The sequence below is a fragment of the Thalassophryne amazonica genome, chromosome 7 (assembly GCF_902500255.1).
Source record: "Thalassophryne amazonica chromosome 7, fThaAma1.1, whole genome shotgun sequence".
Classification (NCBI taxonomy): Eukaryota; Metazoa; Chordata; class Actinopteri; order Batrachoidiformes; family Batrachoididae; genus Thalassophryne; species Thalassophryne amazonica.
In genome coordinates, this window is record NC_047109.1 from 46,860,372 (window position 1) to 46,876,488 (window position 16,117).

Genomic DNA, 16,117 nt, shown 5'->3' on the forward strand with positions numbered 1-16,117 from the left:
GGAGTACTTGGTTACTTGCGTCAGCTGGAGGCTGAGCTGGTCGGTGACGGCAGGGTGACGGATTGCACCCTTCACGATCAGTGACACAAGTGACTGTTCAGGTTCTGTAAAAGACTGTGTTCATATTTGCGGAGGTGGAGGTGTAATAAACACCTGCCTGAACTGAACTGGTACGAGGAGTTACTGAGTGTCAAACACGCTTACCTCGTTTTCTGTTTTTGTTTCCTGCCAGCAGTACCAGATCCGACAGCTGGAGACGGTGGCCAGCTGGAGACTCAGGACTTGGCGGCTCCAGTATCCTCCGGGTTTGGTGGCAGTGGAAATCGTGTGGGATCCTCTGGATGGACGTCTCCTATCCTCGAGCCTGCCCACACGTCACCTTTGTACTTTTGACTGTAATCCAAATTCTGCATTTGTCTGTATTTCATTGTGCACATTTCACAACAGTAAAGTGTTGTATTTTTGGCTCATCTATTGTCCGTTCATTTACGCCCCCTGTTGTGGGTCCGTGTCATTACACTTTCCCAACAGCATGTGTTGTATATCAAAATGTTCAGAACAATCCCAACTTTCTGAATGTGAGACAAATATTTGTCTGGAACACTTTCTAAAAGATATAATTAGGTTGTAAAGCTGGAAATATGAGAAGTGTTTTTCGTAATTCTTCAAATCTTAAATGAATATACATTTTTTTATTCATGTGGGTGGTTTGTTGTTAGAAATGGCTTTACTAAACTCTTTAGGTTACAAAAGTAGCATAATATGTGGAAAAAATGTTAAAACCATGTATAATAAATTTTTAAAACTAAAATATATGCCATGGATCACAACAGCGCCATCCAATAGGAACAACACAGCAGAGATCTGGATCATTCCAAAACAGCATATTTGTAAAATAATATGTACCTGTCTGCTGGATCTTTCTATTTTCAAATCATGCCTTTTTAGATGAATAAAGTCCATCAGTGATGAAAACTGAAGCCAAAAATTATCCATTGCTGCCTTGAAAAAAAAATTGCTGCAAAGATCCTGTAAAAAATTCTTTCCACATGTGCTTTTCTTTCTTTCTGCATGTCTAAATAAAAATAAAAAGTGTTTTCAGGTTGACAGGGCATTTCTTTTAGATTTTATGAGCCTTTACTGGCAGGTTTTAGTGAAGACCTCCCACTAATAGACACTGCAGCCTCTTGTAGGCAGAGAGGGAGGAGACATACCCATGTGATTTTCTCCAGCCTCTGGGATTGGCTGTGAATCAAAGATTGCCTGAAGGAGAGATGATTATTACAGCTCAGAATATGTAGTTTTAGGAAGTGGCTGAACAAAGTATGTGACATTATGTTGCCCAGGAAATTAGCGTGTTGCCCATGGGGATTCATGGGCTCTAGATTGTGTAATGTTGATAAAATAGATAGCTGACATTTTTCAAGGGTGGTAATAAATTCTGCAAAGACTTTAGACCTCAACAGTTTATACAAGAACTCAACCATTTTATTTCCTGCTAATTACATATTTTTTAAATGTTAATTTACTGTCTTAATGTATTTACGAGGTCTGTCCATAAAGTATCGTACCTTTTTATTTTTTTTCAAAAACTATATGGATTTCATTCATATGTTTTTACGTCAGACATGCTTGAACCCTGGTGCGCATGCATGAGGTTTTCCACGCCTGTTGGTGACGTCATTCGCCTGTGAGCACTCCTTGTGGAAGGAGTGGTCCCGCCCCCTCGTCGGATTTTCATTGTCTGGAAATGGCGGAATGAAAAGGACTTTTTTTCCATCAGAATTTTTTCAGAAGCTGTTAGAGACTGGCACCTAGAAACCATTCGAAAAATTTATCTGGCTTTCAGTGAAAATTTTACGGGCTTCACAGAGAATAAGGACTTTAACTACAGCTTTAAGGACCCCTTTAAGGACGGTCGGTGCGCCGCGCTGCGAGCTGCGAGCTGCGACGATGCGGCACAAACCACTGGATCATTTCTAAGCTGATGGCTCTGTGGATACGAGACCGTCGTGTGCTCTTTCTCTGGTTATCACAAGACCTGGACATCAGCCATTTTCTGGCAGATTTCACTTTTAACGAGATTTTGTCATGGAAAGCCGCGCGGAGGCTTCGCGCGTCACGACCGATTCGCTGATGAAGCGAGACAAAGGAACACCTCCGTTTCGGAGTGTTAGAGGACAAGTTGGGACATATCCAGCTCTCCAAAAGTTCTTTTATACTCACTCGACTGGTAAGCACTGAAAGCCGAGATAGACATGTCCCAACTTGTCCTCTAACATTCCGAAACTGAGGTTTTCCTTTGTCTCGCTTCATGAACCAACATGAACCACAATAACAACATTTAAAACCCAAAAACCCTGAACTCCCATGGTGCATTGCAGCACAACGTTTGGCTTGTTAGCTAAAATGGCTAATTTCTCCAAAAATATTTGTCCTATCAACTTTCTGTTTTTGCAGCGTTCAGCCTTGACCCAAAATACATAAACATACCAAGCGGCAAATGTCAGCTGTCCCATTTCTGCGTGATCAAGGCCATACACACACACACACACACACACACACACAGAGGACACTTGGCTATTATAATATAGATATGATTATATGATGGTAATAAAAAGTACACTTGGATGTGCTGGTGAGTCCATGGACCCCAGAGGGTTAATGTGGTCGGATAGATTTTTTCTTGAAATCATACATTCACTGAAACAGACATCCATTTTGATTTCAGGAGCTGCATATTGTGGACCATGTAATAATGGGTTAAACATAGACATGTATAATCAAGGATCTGCTCTAATTAGCTTCACTTCACTTCTTTTTTATTCAGGCCCAGACATGGGCCTGAATAGCAAAAACAGAAGTGTGTCACGCTGATGATGTATAACTCATGCTAAATTAGGCCTATTGTATTTATTTTATGTGGCAAGATGAAGGAAAGGATAATTTAACATGCCATTATACAGACAATTTCCACAGAGTCTGCTCAAGCTTGTGGGTTAATTCAGATGAGAGCACGTCTCTCTCGTTCCCTCACCCAAGTCATAAACTAATCTTCACTGAATGGGAAAAATAGAGCGGATCAGTTAAGACTGCGATTGTAGTAAAGTTTACACAATGTGTCATGTGACTGTGATTATTGTTTCCTGAGCTATGAAGGCCAGTGACTTATCATCACTAAATTGACAGTAAAATTAACCAGAGGTTCCTTGAACAACTCACTCCAGTCATTTTCATGGCACTCATGTTTTTCAAGAATGTACTTGTTTCTGCCTTGACAGTTATTACATGGCCGTATGACCAAAGCCATACTGTTTGTTCATGTTTAGTCCTACAGTGTTTTGTGCTTACTGTGGAACAGTAAAGTATTGTTTTGACGTCTTAATAAGGGTATCCTGTGTTATTTTCTTGACTTTTGTGTATTTCCAGGAGCTGTTTTATGAGGACCGGCATTACCATGAGCATTGCTTCCGCTGTTTTCGCTGCGACCGTTCATTGGCAGATGAACCCTTCACCAATCAGGAGGATGCACTACTCTGCAATGACTGCTATTGTAATGAGTTTTCCTCAAAGTGTGTTGCCTGTGACAAGATAGTCATGCCAGGTAATCATGAAAACAAAGTACTTGTGTTTGTAGGTACTAGGCAAGAGTACTCGTGGATATGAAGATAACTACGGCTACAGCAGTTAGGTAGGCTAGGCATCACATCAATAAGGATGTGGTCACCTTGATTAGAAAAGATTTTTTTGGTAAACAACACAATGGTGTAAATACGAGCTTTGAAACCAATGACCTGTGTCTGTGTGAGAGGTTTGGCCCAAATCATGATAAAAATCAAATTTGTTGACCCAATGATTTTGACCTTTGGCAAAATGAACAATTTGAAGGCATTTTCGTGGTCAACCTGCATCCCCGGTTTGATAGAAATGACAATGGACCTGAGAGGAGTAGGAGAACAAACAGACAGACAAAAGTTGTACAAATTGGAGTATGATGATTCCACATTTAAAATTTTTGAAAATTTATATAATTTATCATCAACCACAATAACATAGCAGGGGTATTCTTCTGCATATATTGGCAAGGCAAGATCAGGGGCCTCATGTACAAAGACTTGTGTGGATTTTCTACTAAGACATGACATATGCTAAATCCCACAAACTGGCGTAAGCACAAAAATATTCAGATGTATCAAAGTGTGCATACGCATGGATCCAAGCACATTCTGTTTGTACGTCCCACTGAACATGGAATTGATCATACACGCAGACGTACCAAACTCCTCCCTTTCCACACCCCTATTTAAATATGCAAATGCATTTAAATAGGCCCTGGGAGCTGGAATCCCCCTCTGTCAGATCAGTCAACATGAACACAGGAAATAAATTATACTGAGTGTGAACTACAGATGATGGAAATGACTTGGAGATACACAGGGATAGTTTATTTGGTACCCTGTCAAATGGAATAAACATGAAACGGAAAAAATGTTAGTGGGAGTGTTTGTGTGTGAGGCCGGAAACGCTGAGAGCTCAGAGCAGCGCACACACACTGAAGTTGAAAAAACTGAGGTGCACCACAGCTGATAGTGAGTGACATTCACACACGTTTGTTGATGAATATTTAACACAGGGAGACAATCGGGCCTGTTAAGAAGCTCTGCTGCTGGAGTTTCAAGAAAAACAAAAGACATTAATAATAATAATAAAAACATATTTGAATACACACATACCCAAATGTACCCACACTGGTCTTCATTTAGAACAATTACACAAATAAACTTTTAACCTAAGCAGCCATCCATCGTGCACTGTGTCAGCCTCTAGCCTCTTACCCAACCCAAACCAATGCATTTGCACATTACATATAGTCTGAACATTGATAGAATGAAAATGTTTCCTTTTAACAAAAGCAAATTCATTATGTGATGGCACCTTTATAGCAATATGTGTGCAGTCAATAGCTCCAATTACATTAGGGAAGCCGGCTCTCACTGCAAATTGTGCTTTAATGTTGGAATATGATGTGCCTGGATGACATTCAGATGATTGTGTTCCACACAGCTGGCAAGTCTCAGTGCAAGGTTGACAGGCACAATCCTGACCAATCGGCCAGCTCCTGCTGCAATGCCTCTGGTGTCAGGAGCCCCAGCGTGGTCAGCACCTGTGTGGGCACAAACAGCCCCTGGTTCCTTTTTGCACTCTAGGGTGCGCTGCAGTTCTGTGCACAACGCCAGTCACACTGGCCTTGGTATTGGAAATCATCTTAAATTGCAGCTAAATCCTTGTGTTCCCTGAATATACACTAACCTCAGATTGCACCATTTGCAAGGTCTTCTAACAAAGCTAACACAGCCACTGTTAGTGCCATTTTCCGCATCACGTTGCACATGTTTTTATATCCACCCATATAATTCCAAACACGAGGGTGTGTTAATTGTTCATAAGTGTGTCTCTGGTGTCTCGTCATGTTTTCACACTATTAATGATTCCCAGCATTACCTCTATGTGTCAGCAGTGGACCAACAGCTGTAGAAACATGTGTACGCCAGTCAAGAGTTTTGTGTGACACACCGCACATTTCCATGGGCATTTCACTTTTGATACATCTGAATGTTAGCATGGGGGCTGACATATTCCACATTTTTGTGCATACACACGCTTTGTACATGAGGCCCCTGGTCTAGGAGCATATGCTGCTAAGCACAACATTTTGTGCATATTCTTATGAATTACTGTGGGCATGCGCAGTATGTTTTTTCCTTAAAATGTTCACAAATGTGCATTTGTATTTTAGTTAAGGTTAGGGTTTGAATAGCCACTTTTTTATATTCTTTCTGCCTGTAGCTAATAACATACAGTAACCCTAACCATAACATACAGTTTTGCTGTTGTATTTAGTGGAACAACAACCTTATTTATCACTGCAGCGACACATCAACTCCTCAACTATGACTGAACTCGAAGCTACACTGCCTGATATCTTAGCTTCACGTTTAGTAAAAAGTAGACAGTCTTGTGAATAGTTTATACTCATCGCTCAAAACTACACTCGACATGATTGCGCCACCTTTATTAAAACCACGCTCCCCAAAACACAGTCACCTTGGTTCAGTGATTACTTGCGTGACCTCAAGCATAAGGCTAGGGGTCTAGAACAGAAATGGCGTAGTTCAAAATTAGAAGTATTCCACCTCGTGTAGCGTGATGCTATCTTAGACTATATATGCACTACTGGCTACAAAGCAGGCCTATTACCCTGATTTGATCAACAAAAACAAGCATAACTCAAAGTTCTTGTTCAGCACGGTGGCAACACTATTCATGGTCAACCACCTGTAAGTCACTCTCCTTTTATAGCACAAGAATTCTTGGATTACTTTGAGAAGAAAATAGAAGACATTATGCCTTAATCCAGCCACTACACCCTGCTATTGACGTTGGTGGCATTACTAAGGTATTACCAAGATTTACAGAATTTGATAGTATATCACTAGGCGTGCTGACGAAACTTGTAACGTCTACAAAAAGAACAACCTGTTTATTTGATCCTATACCAACAAAACTGTTTAAGGACCTGTGGCCCACTTTTGGGCCGACTGTGCTGGAAATTATTAATCTCTCATTAACTTCTGGATCTATTCATAAATGTTTCAAATCCACAGTGATTAGCCATTACTTACATCTAATCTTGACCCTAGTGTATTGAAAAACTATAGGCTGATATCAAATCTGTCATTTTGCTCTAAAATACTGGAAAAAGTGGTTTGACGACAGGAGCACCTTGCTGAGAATAATATTTTTGAGTCACTGCAGTGTGCATTTAGAAAATATCATTTCACAGAGACAGCTCTCACTAAAGTGTGAATGATCTTCTGCTTGCAATGGATTCGGACACCATTACGGTTCTGGTGCTGTTAGGTCTCAGTGCTGTATTTGATACCGTGGATCATCATATTCTACTTGATAGGCTGGGAAATCATTTTGGGATTACTGGGAGTGCGCTTGCATGGCTGACGTCATACCTGACCAGTCGTTCTCACTGTGTTTTGTACAATAACACTATCTCTAACCTTAGTGACATGAAATTTGGGGTTCCACAGGGGTCCGTCTTAGGCCCCCTGCTTTTCTCCCTTTATATAGCAACCTTTGGGCACATATTGCGGCGTTTTGGGATTACCTTTCACTGCTATGCTGATGATAATCAGTTGTACATACCGCTAACTGTTGGTAATCTCATACACATAAAGTCTTTAGAGAATTGCCTTGTGTCAGTAAAAAGCTGGATGTCTTGCAATTTCTTATACCCCCATCATACTCATGGCCGAATGCCGTCCAAATGAAAGTGTCCCGAACGTTTTGCACGTGTGCAAAACACTAGAGGTGCAGTCGAGGTTGACCGGCGGTCAGAGTGTAGTCTGACCGCAGTGTGAGTGCAATCTAATTATTCATACAGCATGAAAATGGCATTTTCATGCTGCCGTTGTATGTGGCCTGCCGTCGGTACTCGCTTCTTTTAGTGTCGTTTTTATTGTTTTTACACTTTGTTGCATGGAATGTGTCACCGCTCCTGGTGTATGATCGCCAGACTCTTATCAGCGTTCGGGCTTCGCTGGAGAATTTCGCTGTTCCTGGCTCGGGCGGACGGCCAGGGACGCGGCTGCCCCCGCCGCCTGTCTTAGCGTCCGTACCAGACTTTCTACGCCGGCCGCTTGGCGTGTTGCCTCGGCGTCTGCGTCGCAGAGGACGTGGGAAGAGAGGAGGAGTCCGTGTTCGGCTCAGAGTGTGCCTGGCTGTTTCGTGCAAACATGCTCCACGACAATTCATAGCCGGATTCTTCACACCATATGATGGCTACGACGTGCGGCGTTCCCTGACTTTTCGCTATCGGTGGCTCCGGCCGGTTGTCCGGGGTGCCGGGTCTCCACTTCCGCGTCGCCGTCCTGTGAGGAGCTGCAGTCGTGGCTGCGTGCAGGAGAACCTGCGCCCGCTCAGTCGTGTCTCGCAGCAGACTGACGTGCGCTCAGTCCGTGTGGCACTCGTCAACACAAGGTCACTCACAAGTAAGACTTTCATTTTGAATGACTTTTTCTCCAGTCGTGATCTGGACTTTCTCCTGTTAACGGAGACCTGGTTGAAACCAGGTGAAAATAGCGCCTTTTCTGAGCTCCTCCCCCCCGGCTGCTCGTTTTTCAGCTCCCCGCGAGCATCAGGTCGAGGCGGGGGTGTGGCCACGATTTTTAAAGACAGTTTTAAATGCCGATTTTTATCTTCTAATGTCTACTCCACTTTTGAACTTCAGTTGTTTGTGATGGAGTTCGACTGTCCTGTGCTCTGTGCTGTTGTTTATCGTCCACCAAAATTTAATAAGGGTTTTATTCAGGAGTTTTCTGAGTTTCTGGCAGATTTTATCCCAAAATATGACAAATTTTTGGTCTGTGGTGATTTTAATATTCATATCTGTTGTCCTTCTAATCAGCTGGCTGATGATTTTAAAAGCCTCCTGAACTCTTTTGGTCTAACACAAGTTGTGGATGGACCAACACATAATCTTGGACACACCTTGGACCTGGTTATTTCTTTTGGGCTCTCAGTTTCACTTAAGGACATATCAGACATTGCTATTTCAGATCACTTTCCTGTTATTTTTGAATTTATTGCTCCTCCATCTGCTAGTAAGCCACTTGTTCCTGTCTCTCGCCGCCGTTTGGTCACCTCCTCGACAGCGGGGGACTTTGCTGCTGCCTTCATGGACTCTCAGTTTTATGCCATGAATGGACTGGTTTCTCCATTACTCCCAGATAACATCCTCTCTTCTTTCCACTCTACATGCACAGTCATTTTGGACTCTGTTGCACCGATGCGCTGCAAATCCAGGAAATCAAAATCCGACCCCTGGTTAAATGCCACGACCCGTGCCCTCAGGCAACGCTGCAGACGGGCGGAGAGAAAATGGAAAAAGGACAAACTACAGGTGTCTCTGGGTTTTCTGAGGGACAGTCTAACTGACTATCAGAAGGCTGTGAAGGAGGCAAAAGCACAATATCTGTCTCATATTATTTTGAGCAGTTGTCATCGTCCCAGTGTGTTATTTCAGACTATAAACTCAGTTGTAAATCCACACACCTCTGTTTTGTTGGACGCTACAACCACAACTTGTGAGGAGTTTCTTCAGTTTTTTATTGATAAGGTTTCATCAGTCAGACAGAATGCTGATCAGAACTGTAATGTTGAGTTGTCTGCTCCTCGTGCACATTCTGCTGTGCTCGAACAGTTTGAGCCCATTTCTTTTGCATCTCTCGCTGATGTTGTAAAACACATAAAATCTACAAGTTGTCCTTTTGATGTTGTTCCAGCTAAGGTGCTGAAGGAGGTTTTTAATACTGTTGGGGCGGGTCTCCTAACTTTTATCAATGCTTGTCTTAGATCAGGGTCTGTTCCAGCTGCTTTTAAACATGCTGTGGTTCGACCTCTTCTTAAAAAACCTCACCTGGACTCATCAGTTTTATCCAATTTTAGACCTGTCTCTCATCTGCCATTTCTATCTAAGGTTTTAGAAAAGGTTGTCTTTTTACAGTTACAATCATTTTTAGAAGACAATCTCATCCTTGAAAAATTCCAGTCTGGGTTTAGATCGCGACACAGCACTGAGTCAGCACTTTTAAAAGTTCATAATGATATTACTCTGTCGGTGGATGCAGGGAATCCTGCTGTGCTGGTTCTGTTGGACCTCACAGCAGCCTTTGATACTGTGGATCACACAGTACTTGTTTCCCGGTTGGAACATTTTATTGGCATTCATGGTACTGCACTTGAGTGGTTTAGATCATATTTGGCTGAAAGGAGCTTTTCTGTCATGATTGGGGACCTTTCCTCATCAACTGCTCCTCTGTGCTGTGGAGTGCCGCAGGGATCTGTCCTTGGGCCGATTCTATTTTCTTTGTACATTCTGCCATTGGGGTCAATTATAACCCAGCACAATTTGTCCTTTCATTGTTATGCAGATGATCTGCAAATCTATCTGCCTGTGAGGACTAATGGGAGTGATGCTTTGTCATCATTATTTAATTGTATTCGTGATGTAAAGCAGTGGCTGTCCCGAAACTTCCTTTACCTGAATGATGGTAAAACTGAGATCATGGTGTTTGAGCGCACTGGCATACCAAATGTGGTAACACCAAATTTTGGTGCTTTGGCTAACTATGTAAAACCAGCTGTCAAGAATTTGGGAGTGATATTTGACAGCTGTTTGAGGTTCGATCAACAGATAAATTCTGTTGTCAAAGCTAGTTTTTTCCAACTTCGTCTCTTGGCTAAAATAAAGCACTTTCTCAGTAGACGTGATCTTGAGACGGCCATTCATGCTTTCATCAGGTCCAGACTTGATTATTGTAATGCACTTTATGCGGGCATTAATCAGTCGTCTCTTGTGCGTCTCCAGTTGGTGCAGAATGCTGCTGCACGTCTTTTGACAAACACTTCTAGACGTGAGCATATTGCGCCCATCCTATACTCACTCCACTGGCTTCCAGTTCGTTTTAGAATTGATTTTAAAATTTTAATGTTTGTTTTTAAAGCTATTTATGGCCTTGCACCTCCCTACTTGTCTGAAATTTTAACTTTGCGCACCTACAGTAGGACGTTAAGGGCGTCTGGCCAGCTTTACTTAGATGTTCCAAGGTCAAGATATAAACGCTGGGGTGATCATGCTTTCGCGGTAGCTGGCCCCAGACTGTGGAATGAGCTACCTCTTGAGTTACGTACTATTCCTGACCTAGCACTTTTTAAATCTAAGTTAAAGACTTATTTATTTAAACTGGCTTTTAACACTTAGTGGGGAGGTGACATGTTCTGTTATTTTTATGTTCTTTTTTTATGTGTTGTTTTAAAATTTTATTTTATATGTGTTTTATTTTGTAAATTTGTGTTTTTAATGTTAAGCACTTTGGACACCAGTCGGTGCTGTAAAGCGCTTTATAAATAAATGTTGATTGATTGATTGATTGATTGATTGATTTCAAGCATTTGCCGTTTTTGGGGTTACCTTTCATCGCTTTGCTGATGATACTCAGTTATACATGCTGGTCACTGCTGATAATCTCATCCACATAAAATCCTTAGAAGATTGCCTTGCATCAGTGAGAAGCTGGATGTCTACCAACTTCCTACCTTTAAACTCTGATAAGACTGAAAATTATGGTTCTTGGTCCATTGAGACATTGGCATCAATTTGAACAGCTAACACTTAGCTTACGCTCGTGTGTCATACATCACACTGACAAAGTGAGGAACCTTGGGGTACTTTATGATCCTACGTTGTCCTTTGATCTCCACGTTAGAGATATTATGAGAACTGCTTTCTTCCACCTGCGAAATATAGCGAAGATTCGTTCCATCCTGTCTATGGCTGATGCTGAGACCCTGATCCATGCCTTTATCTCTTCTAGACTGGACTACTGCAATGTTCTATTTTCTGGTTTGCCACAGTCCAGCATTAGGGGTCTCCAATTGGTTCAAAATGCTGCTGCCAGACTTTTGACATGAAGCAGAAAGTTTGACCACATTACACCCATTTTGGCATCTTTTCACTGGCTTCCTGCCTCTGTGAGATCAGATTGTAAGTTTCTGCTACTTCCCTATAAAATTGTTCACAGACTGGCACCTCCCTACCTTGCTGACCTAATTAAACCCTACGTTCCGGCCCGGGCTTTGTGTTCTTAGGGTGCAGGACTACTTTGTGTCCCTAGGGTGAATAAAAAGTCTGTGGGTCACAGAGCTTTCTCTTATTGTGCCTCTGTTCTGTGGAATGATCTCCTTGCATCAATAAAACATTCACATTCTGTAGAGACTTTAAAGTCCATACTGAAGACGCACTTACTTTCCCTTTCGTATGGCTAGCATGCTAGCATAGGGCCCTGTCCCACTGGGAAGAGGATTAATTGCGCATAAATTGAGTATACAAATTACGGGCGTTCGTTGTCGTCCGCAACAAAAATGGCCAAAAATGACAAATGTCCCAGTATGAATTACGGATATTTTAATAATATATAGCGAATATATGATGAACATTCACGGTTATATAACGCATGTAGTGAGGAAACTGATCCAACACATTGAGATTATCACTGCAGTATTACGGGTGTATTATGAATGCTGTTGCGCGTGCACGGCATCTGCATTGCGGTCATAAAAGGAGCGCACTCGGGCCGTCGGCATCACTATTCACACCAACAATACAGGCTCCGGAGCATTTGCTGGACTTGGACAAGTTGATCACAGGGTCAATGTTCATTTTGTCATGCCAGGGTTAATTGTTCATGAGTTTGGGGGGTGGGAGGGGGGAAGCCACTTGGGTGTGAGACTGTGGTTTTTTTTTGGTTTGTTTTTTTTGTTGTTTTTTTGTGGCTGAACAGCAACTCTTCCTTTTGTTGGTGTTAAATAAAAGTCCTGGATTGCAGCAGCTACATCTTTGTGGATTTACACAGCCAGACCCGCACTGACTGGCAGGTATGTCGCTTTCTGCCACATATAATACTTTGGGTTTACGTGACGTGTTTGTTATGCATTCACAGATTGTCCGCAAATCAGCTGCAAAGCAGATGTAATAAAAATGCTTCATTTGTGGCCAATGTGTATGCATTCGCTACAACATATTTTAGTTTGTGATGTGGACATGATGGGCACGATATATATATGTTTTACACACTGTCCCAGTCCGCTGCCAAGCCGCAAATCCCGGTCAGTTGCGGATATCAGCGATTAATGGCAGATATACAGCGCATAGAGTGAGTATGTATTGTGTATGAATTGAGTATGTATGGAGTATGTAAGGCGGATGTTATCCGCATCCAGATTTTTGAACAGCTCAAAAATCCTGGCTGCGGACATGCTGCGGATGATCACGGGCGTGTTCGGATGACGGCCGACTCACATACAGGCATGTTACATGGATATTGTGGATGTTTGGCAAATATGGGCCAATTTTGAGCGCAATCCATAGTACAGGGGTGGCCAAGTTCAGTCCTCAAGAGCCACATTCCTGACACTCTTAGTTGTCTCCCTGCTCCAACACACCTGAATCCAATGAAAGACTCGTTAGCAGACTTTTAATGAGTCTTTCACTGGATTCAGGTGTGCTGGAGCAGTGAGACAACTAAGAGTGTCAGGAATGTGGCTCTCGAGGACCGAACTTGGCCACCCCTGCCATAGTGCAATCTAAACGCCAGTGGGACAGGGCCCATAGTACGGTACTATGCTTTTATCTCTTTTAACTTAATTTTATTAGGAAACGGAGCATGCCACGGCCTCATCTTTATCTAAATTCTGGGTCTTTTAGTGAAGTTTAGGACTAGTGGCCAGCGATCACCTTAGTATTTCTTTTGTTTTTCTTGTTGCTTAATGTTGACAAATTATACTGTATGCATTGTCTTTCTGATGCCTGATTCTGTTTTTTCTCTCTGTTTGAGGTGCGGCTCCATCCAGGGATGGGTGTAGTGTCTGTTTCTGCAACACTCCTGTCCTGTGCACCGGCAACATTTCCTGTATATTTGCTTTGTGAATTATTTTGTAAATTGTGTTGGTAGCATGGCCCAAGCAGAGGGTCACCCCTTTGAGTCTGGTCTGATTGAGGTTTCTTCCTCAAATCATTAGAGTGAGTTTTTCCTTACCACTGTTGCCTGTGTGCTTGCTCTGGGGGTTGGTAAGGTTATACCTTATTTGTGTGAAGCAACTTGAGGCAACTTTGTTGTGATTTGGCGCCATATAAATGAAAATAAATTGAAATTGAAAATATAACACCACGCAATACATATTCTGATGTAATATAGGAAATACAGCACCTGTCTCATAGCAGTAGTTTTCAACATGCTTAAACTGCTGTGTTGTGGTTTCACATAAGGTCCTCGCACATCCTTTGCAGATGCTCCATAGACACTGCAGAGTGGCATGTGTTTCTCTGATCCTGACAGAACACACATTCATATCACATCCTTGTGTACGTATGGGTTTAAGTTGCTTAACTCAGCAACTCTACCTAAGTCCCAGTCCATGCAAGAACTGAGCAACATATGAGCCTGAACACATCTCTGATGAATACAAGAATTCACTGTGGAGAAATCAGACTCTGCCTACAGCACCTGTTTGTAGGCCAGGTATGATGTCTAGCAGATTATTGGGGAGCTTATGTATTCTCAGGATTTCCCACAGACAAACCCAGTCAAATCAGTATAGGCTGCAAAGAAGCACTGCTGATATTGATGCTTGCGTTCAATTCATTGTGCGAATGGACTGCCAAAGATGTAGATGCTCCACCATTTTCACTGAGAAAAATTTCAGATTATTTAATTTGTATGTTTGCTGCTTTAGCACCAGTTTAGCACCAATTAGCATGTTGCTTGGTGACGTTAGGTACGTACACTGATGTTGCAGTGGTTACCAAGCCAATATGCCAGTCATATATTTTAATACAAGCACCCAACCACTGCTCAGTCCACAAACGTATGTGTTAATCCAACTACTCAAACACAGTTTGCCTGTTATTCTTAGCTTAGCTTTGTTTGTTTGGTAACTGGGACCTAGGGGCTGTGCTTAGGCTTCATCCATCCCACCCAGGTCAGGCCATTCTTCCCCATGCTCAACCTCGTCAAGTCAAGTCTGGGAGCATGCGCTGGTGCTGCTCTTTGCTGCATCCACAACACTGTAGAAATGCTTTGGGTCAATCAGGCAGACAATCGGTCCATTCCTACATCTCTAAACTAACCATCTATCTGTCATAGCCAGGTGAAACATGGATGTCCTCTTGCCCTTCTCCAGCTACTGGGCTCCTCAACACTCAGGCACCTGCATGGTGGATCATGCACAGAGAAATGGGCCACTTTTCTAAAATGTCTTAGCTGACGCTCTCTCAAAATGCAAGTGATACTTCTTGTCTTAGTCTCTCTTAGCAACCGCTCATTTGATACATAGTATTTCCAACAGTACCCAAGGCTCCTTTGGAGACACCTAGTACCAGTGACATCCAGTCGTTGCCTTAGGTCACTGGTTAGTGTCCATCTCTCACAGCCATACTGCCAAGATCCAGACATTTGGAGCCATTTTGAGCTTCAGAACCACTTTGAGCTCCAAACCTATGAATTACGTACAGTCTATTGGGGAAAAACCCCTCACCAAACAACATGCAAGTATCACAGCTGTGGAAAGTATCACAGCTGTGAAAAGTGTCAGTGTCACAGTCACAAACTTTGTCAGGCACACAATCTCCTTTTTCAACCTTGAAAGTGGAGACTTTATTTTTTGACAGACAGAAAAATCGGTTGAGTAATTTTTGGAGTAGTCCTATTAATTTAGGCACCAAAAGCAGATACAAAAAAAATAAATAAATCAACATCGCTGAGAGAGGTATTCAAGTACAATAAAGTGAGTAAAAGATCACACACTTAATGTATTTTCCAGCTTCTTCTATAGGTTGGGTTCTTCAATCCCCCACAAAGGATTAACTTAATATTCAGGCACATATTTTATTTTCCATGTAGCATGCAAATTGAAAATTCAAAGCTTACAGGCAAATCACTTTGGAAAATGATGACACTGCAAAGTCGAGGAAACAAGAAGAAATGCAGATTATGGAGTGTCACATGAAGTAAACACAAAAAGAAACCATGGAAAAGCAGCCTCTTCTTTTTTTTCTCAGTCATTACAAGTCAAGGCGACTTGTCTCTATCCTCCTGACTGGCAGGCTGCCACAAGTTTGACGATAACAAGAGATAAGCAAATCAGTTATTCCAACACAGCTGTCGTGTCAAACAGAACAGCTGAAGATTCCAGGAACACTGCATGGGTTTGTCTGTTTCTGCCACAGATGCAAATGTCATGCTTTTAACAAGATTTTATGTATTCAAGTAAATGGATGAAAGACTTTTTAATCCTGCATGCCGGTGAAGTGGTGAGGCCGGGTTTTGTTTTCACTGTTGTGTCTGTTTTCTTTGTATCCGTGTGACTGTGGATAAGATAACTCAAAAATGGCTGGATGGATATCATTAAAATTTTGTAGGAATGTTGCTTGGATATATGTATAGAGGTGATTAAATTTTGGAGTAGTTTGGTCAAAGGCCCAGCAAAA

The 16,117-nt window shown here is 42.2% G+C and overlaps 1 protein-coding gene across 1 annotated transcript in view; it reads left to right on the top strand.

The window, feature by feature from the left end:
* Window positions 1-16,117, top strand: part of fhl3a (four and a half LIM domains 3a) — a 134,596-nt gene that overhangs the window by 107,993 nt on the left and 10,486 nt on the right. The window contains exon 3 of the mRNA XM_034174105.1: window positions 3,430-3,604. Coding sequence (XP_034029996.1) covers window positions 3,430-3,604 — 175 coding nt within the window. The remainder of the gene's footprint in view (window positions 1-3,429; window positions 3,605-16,117) is intronic.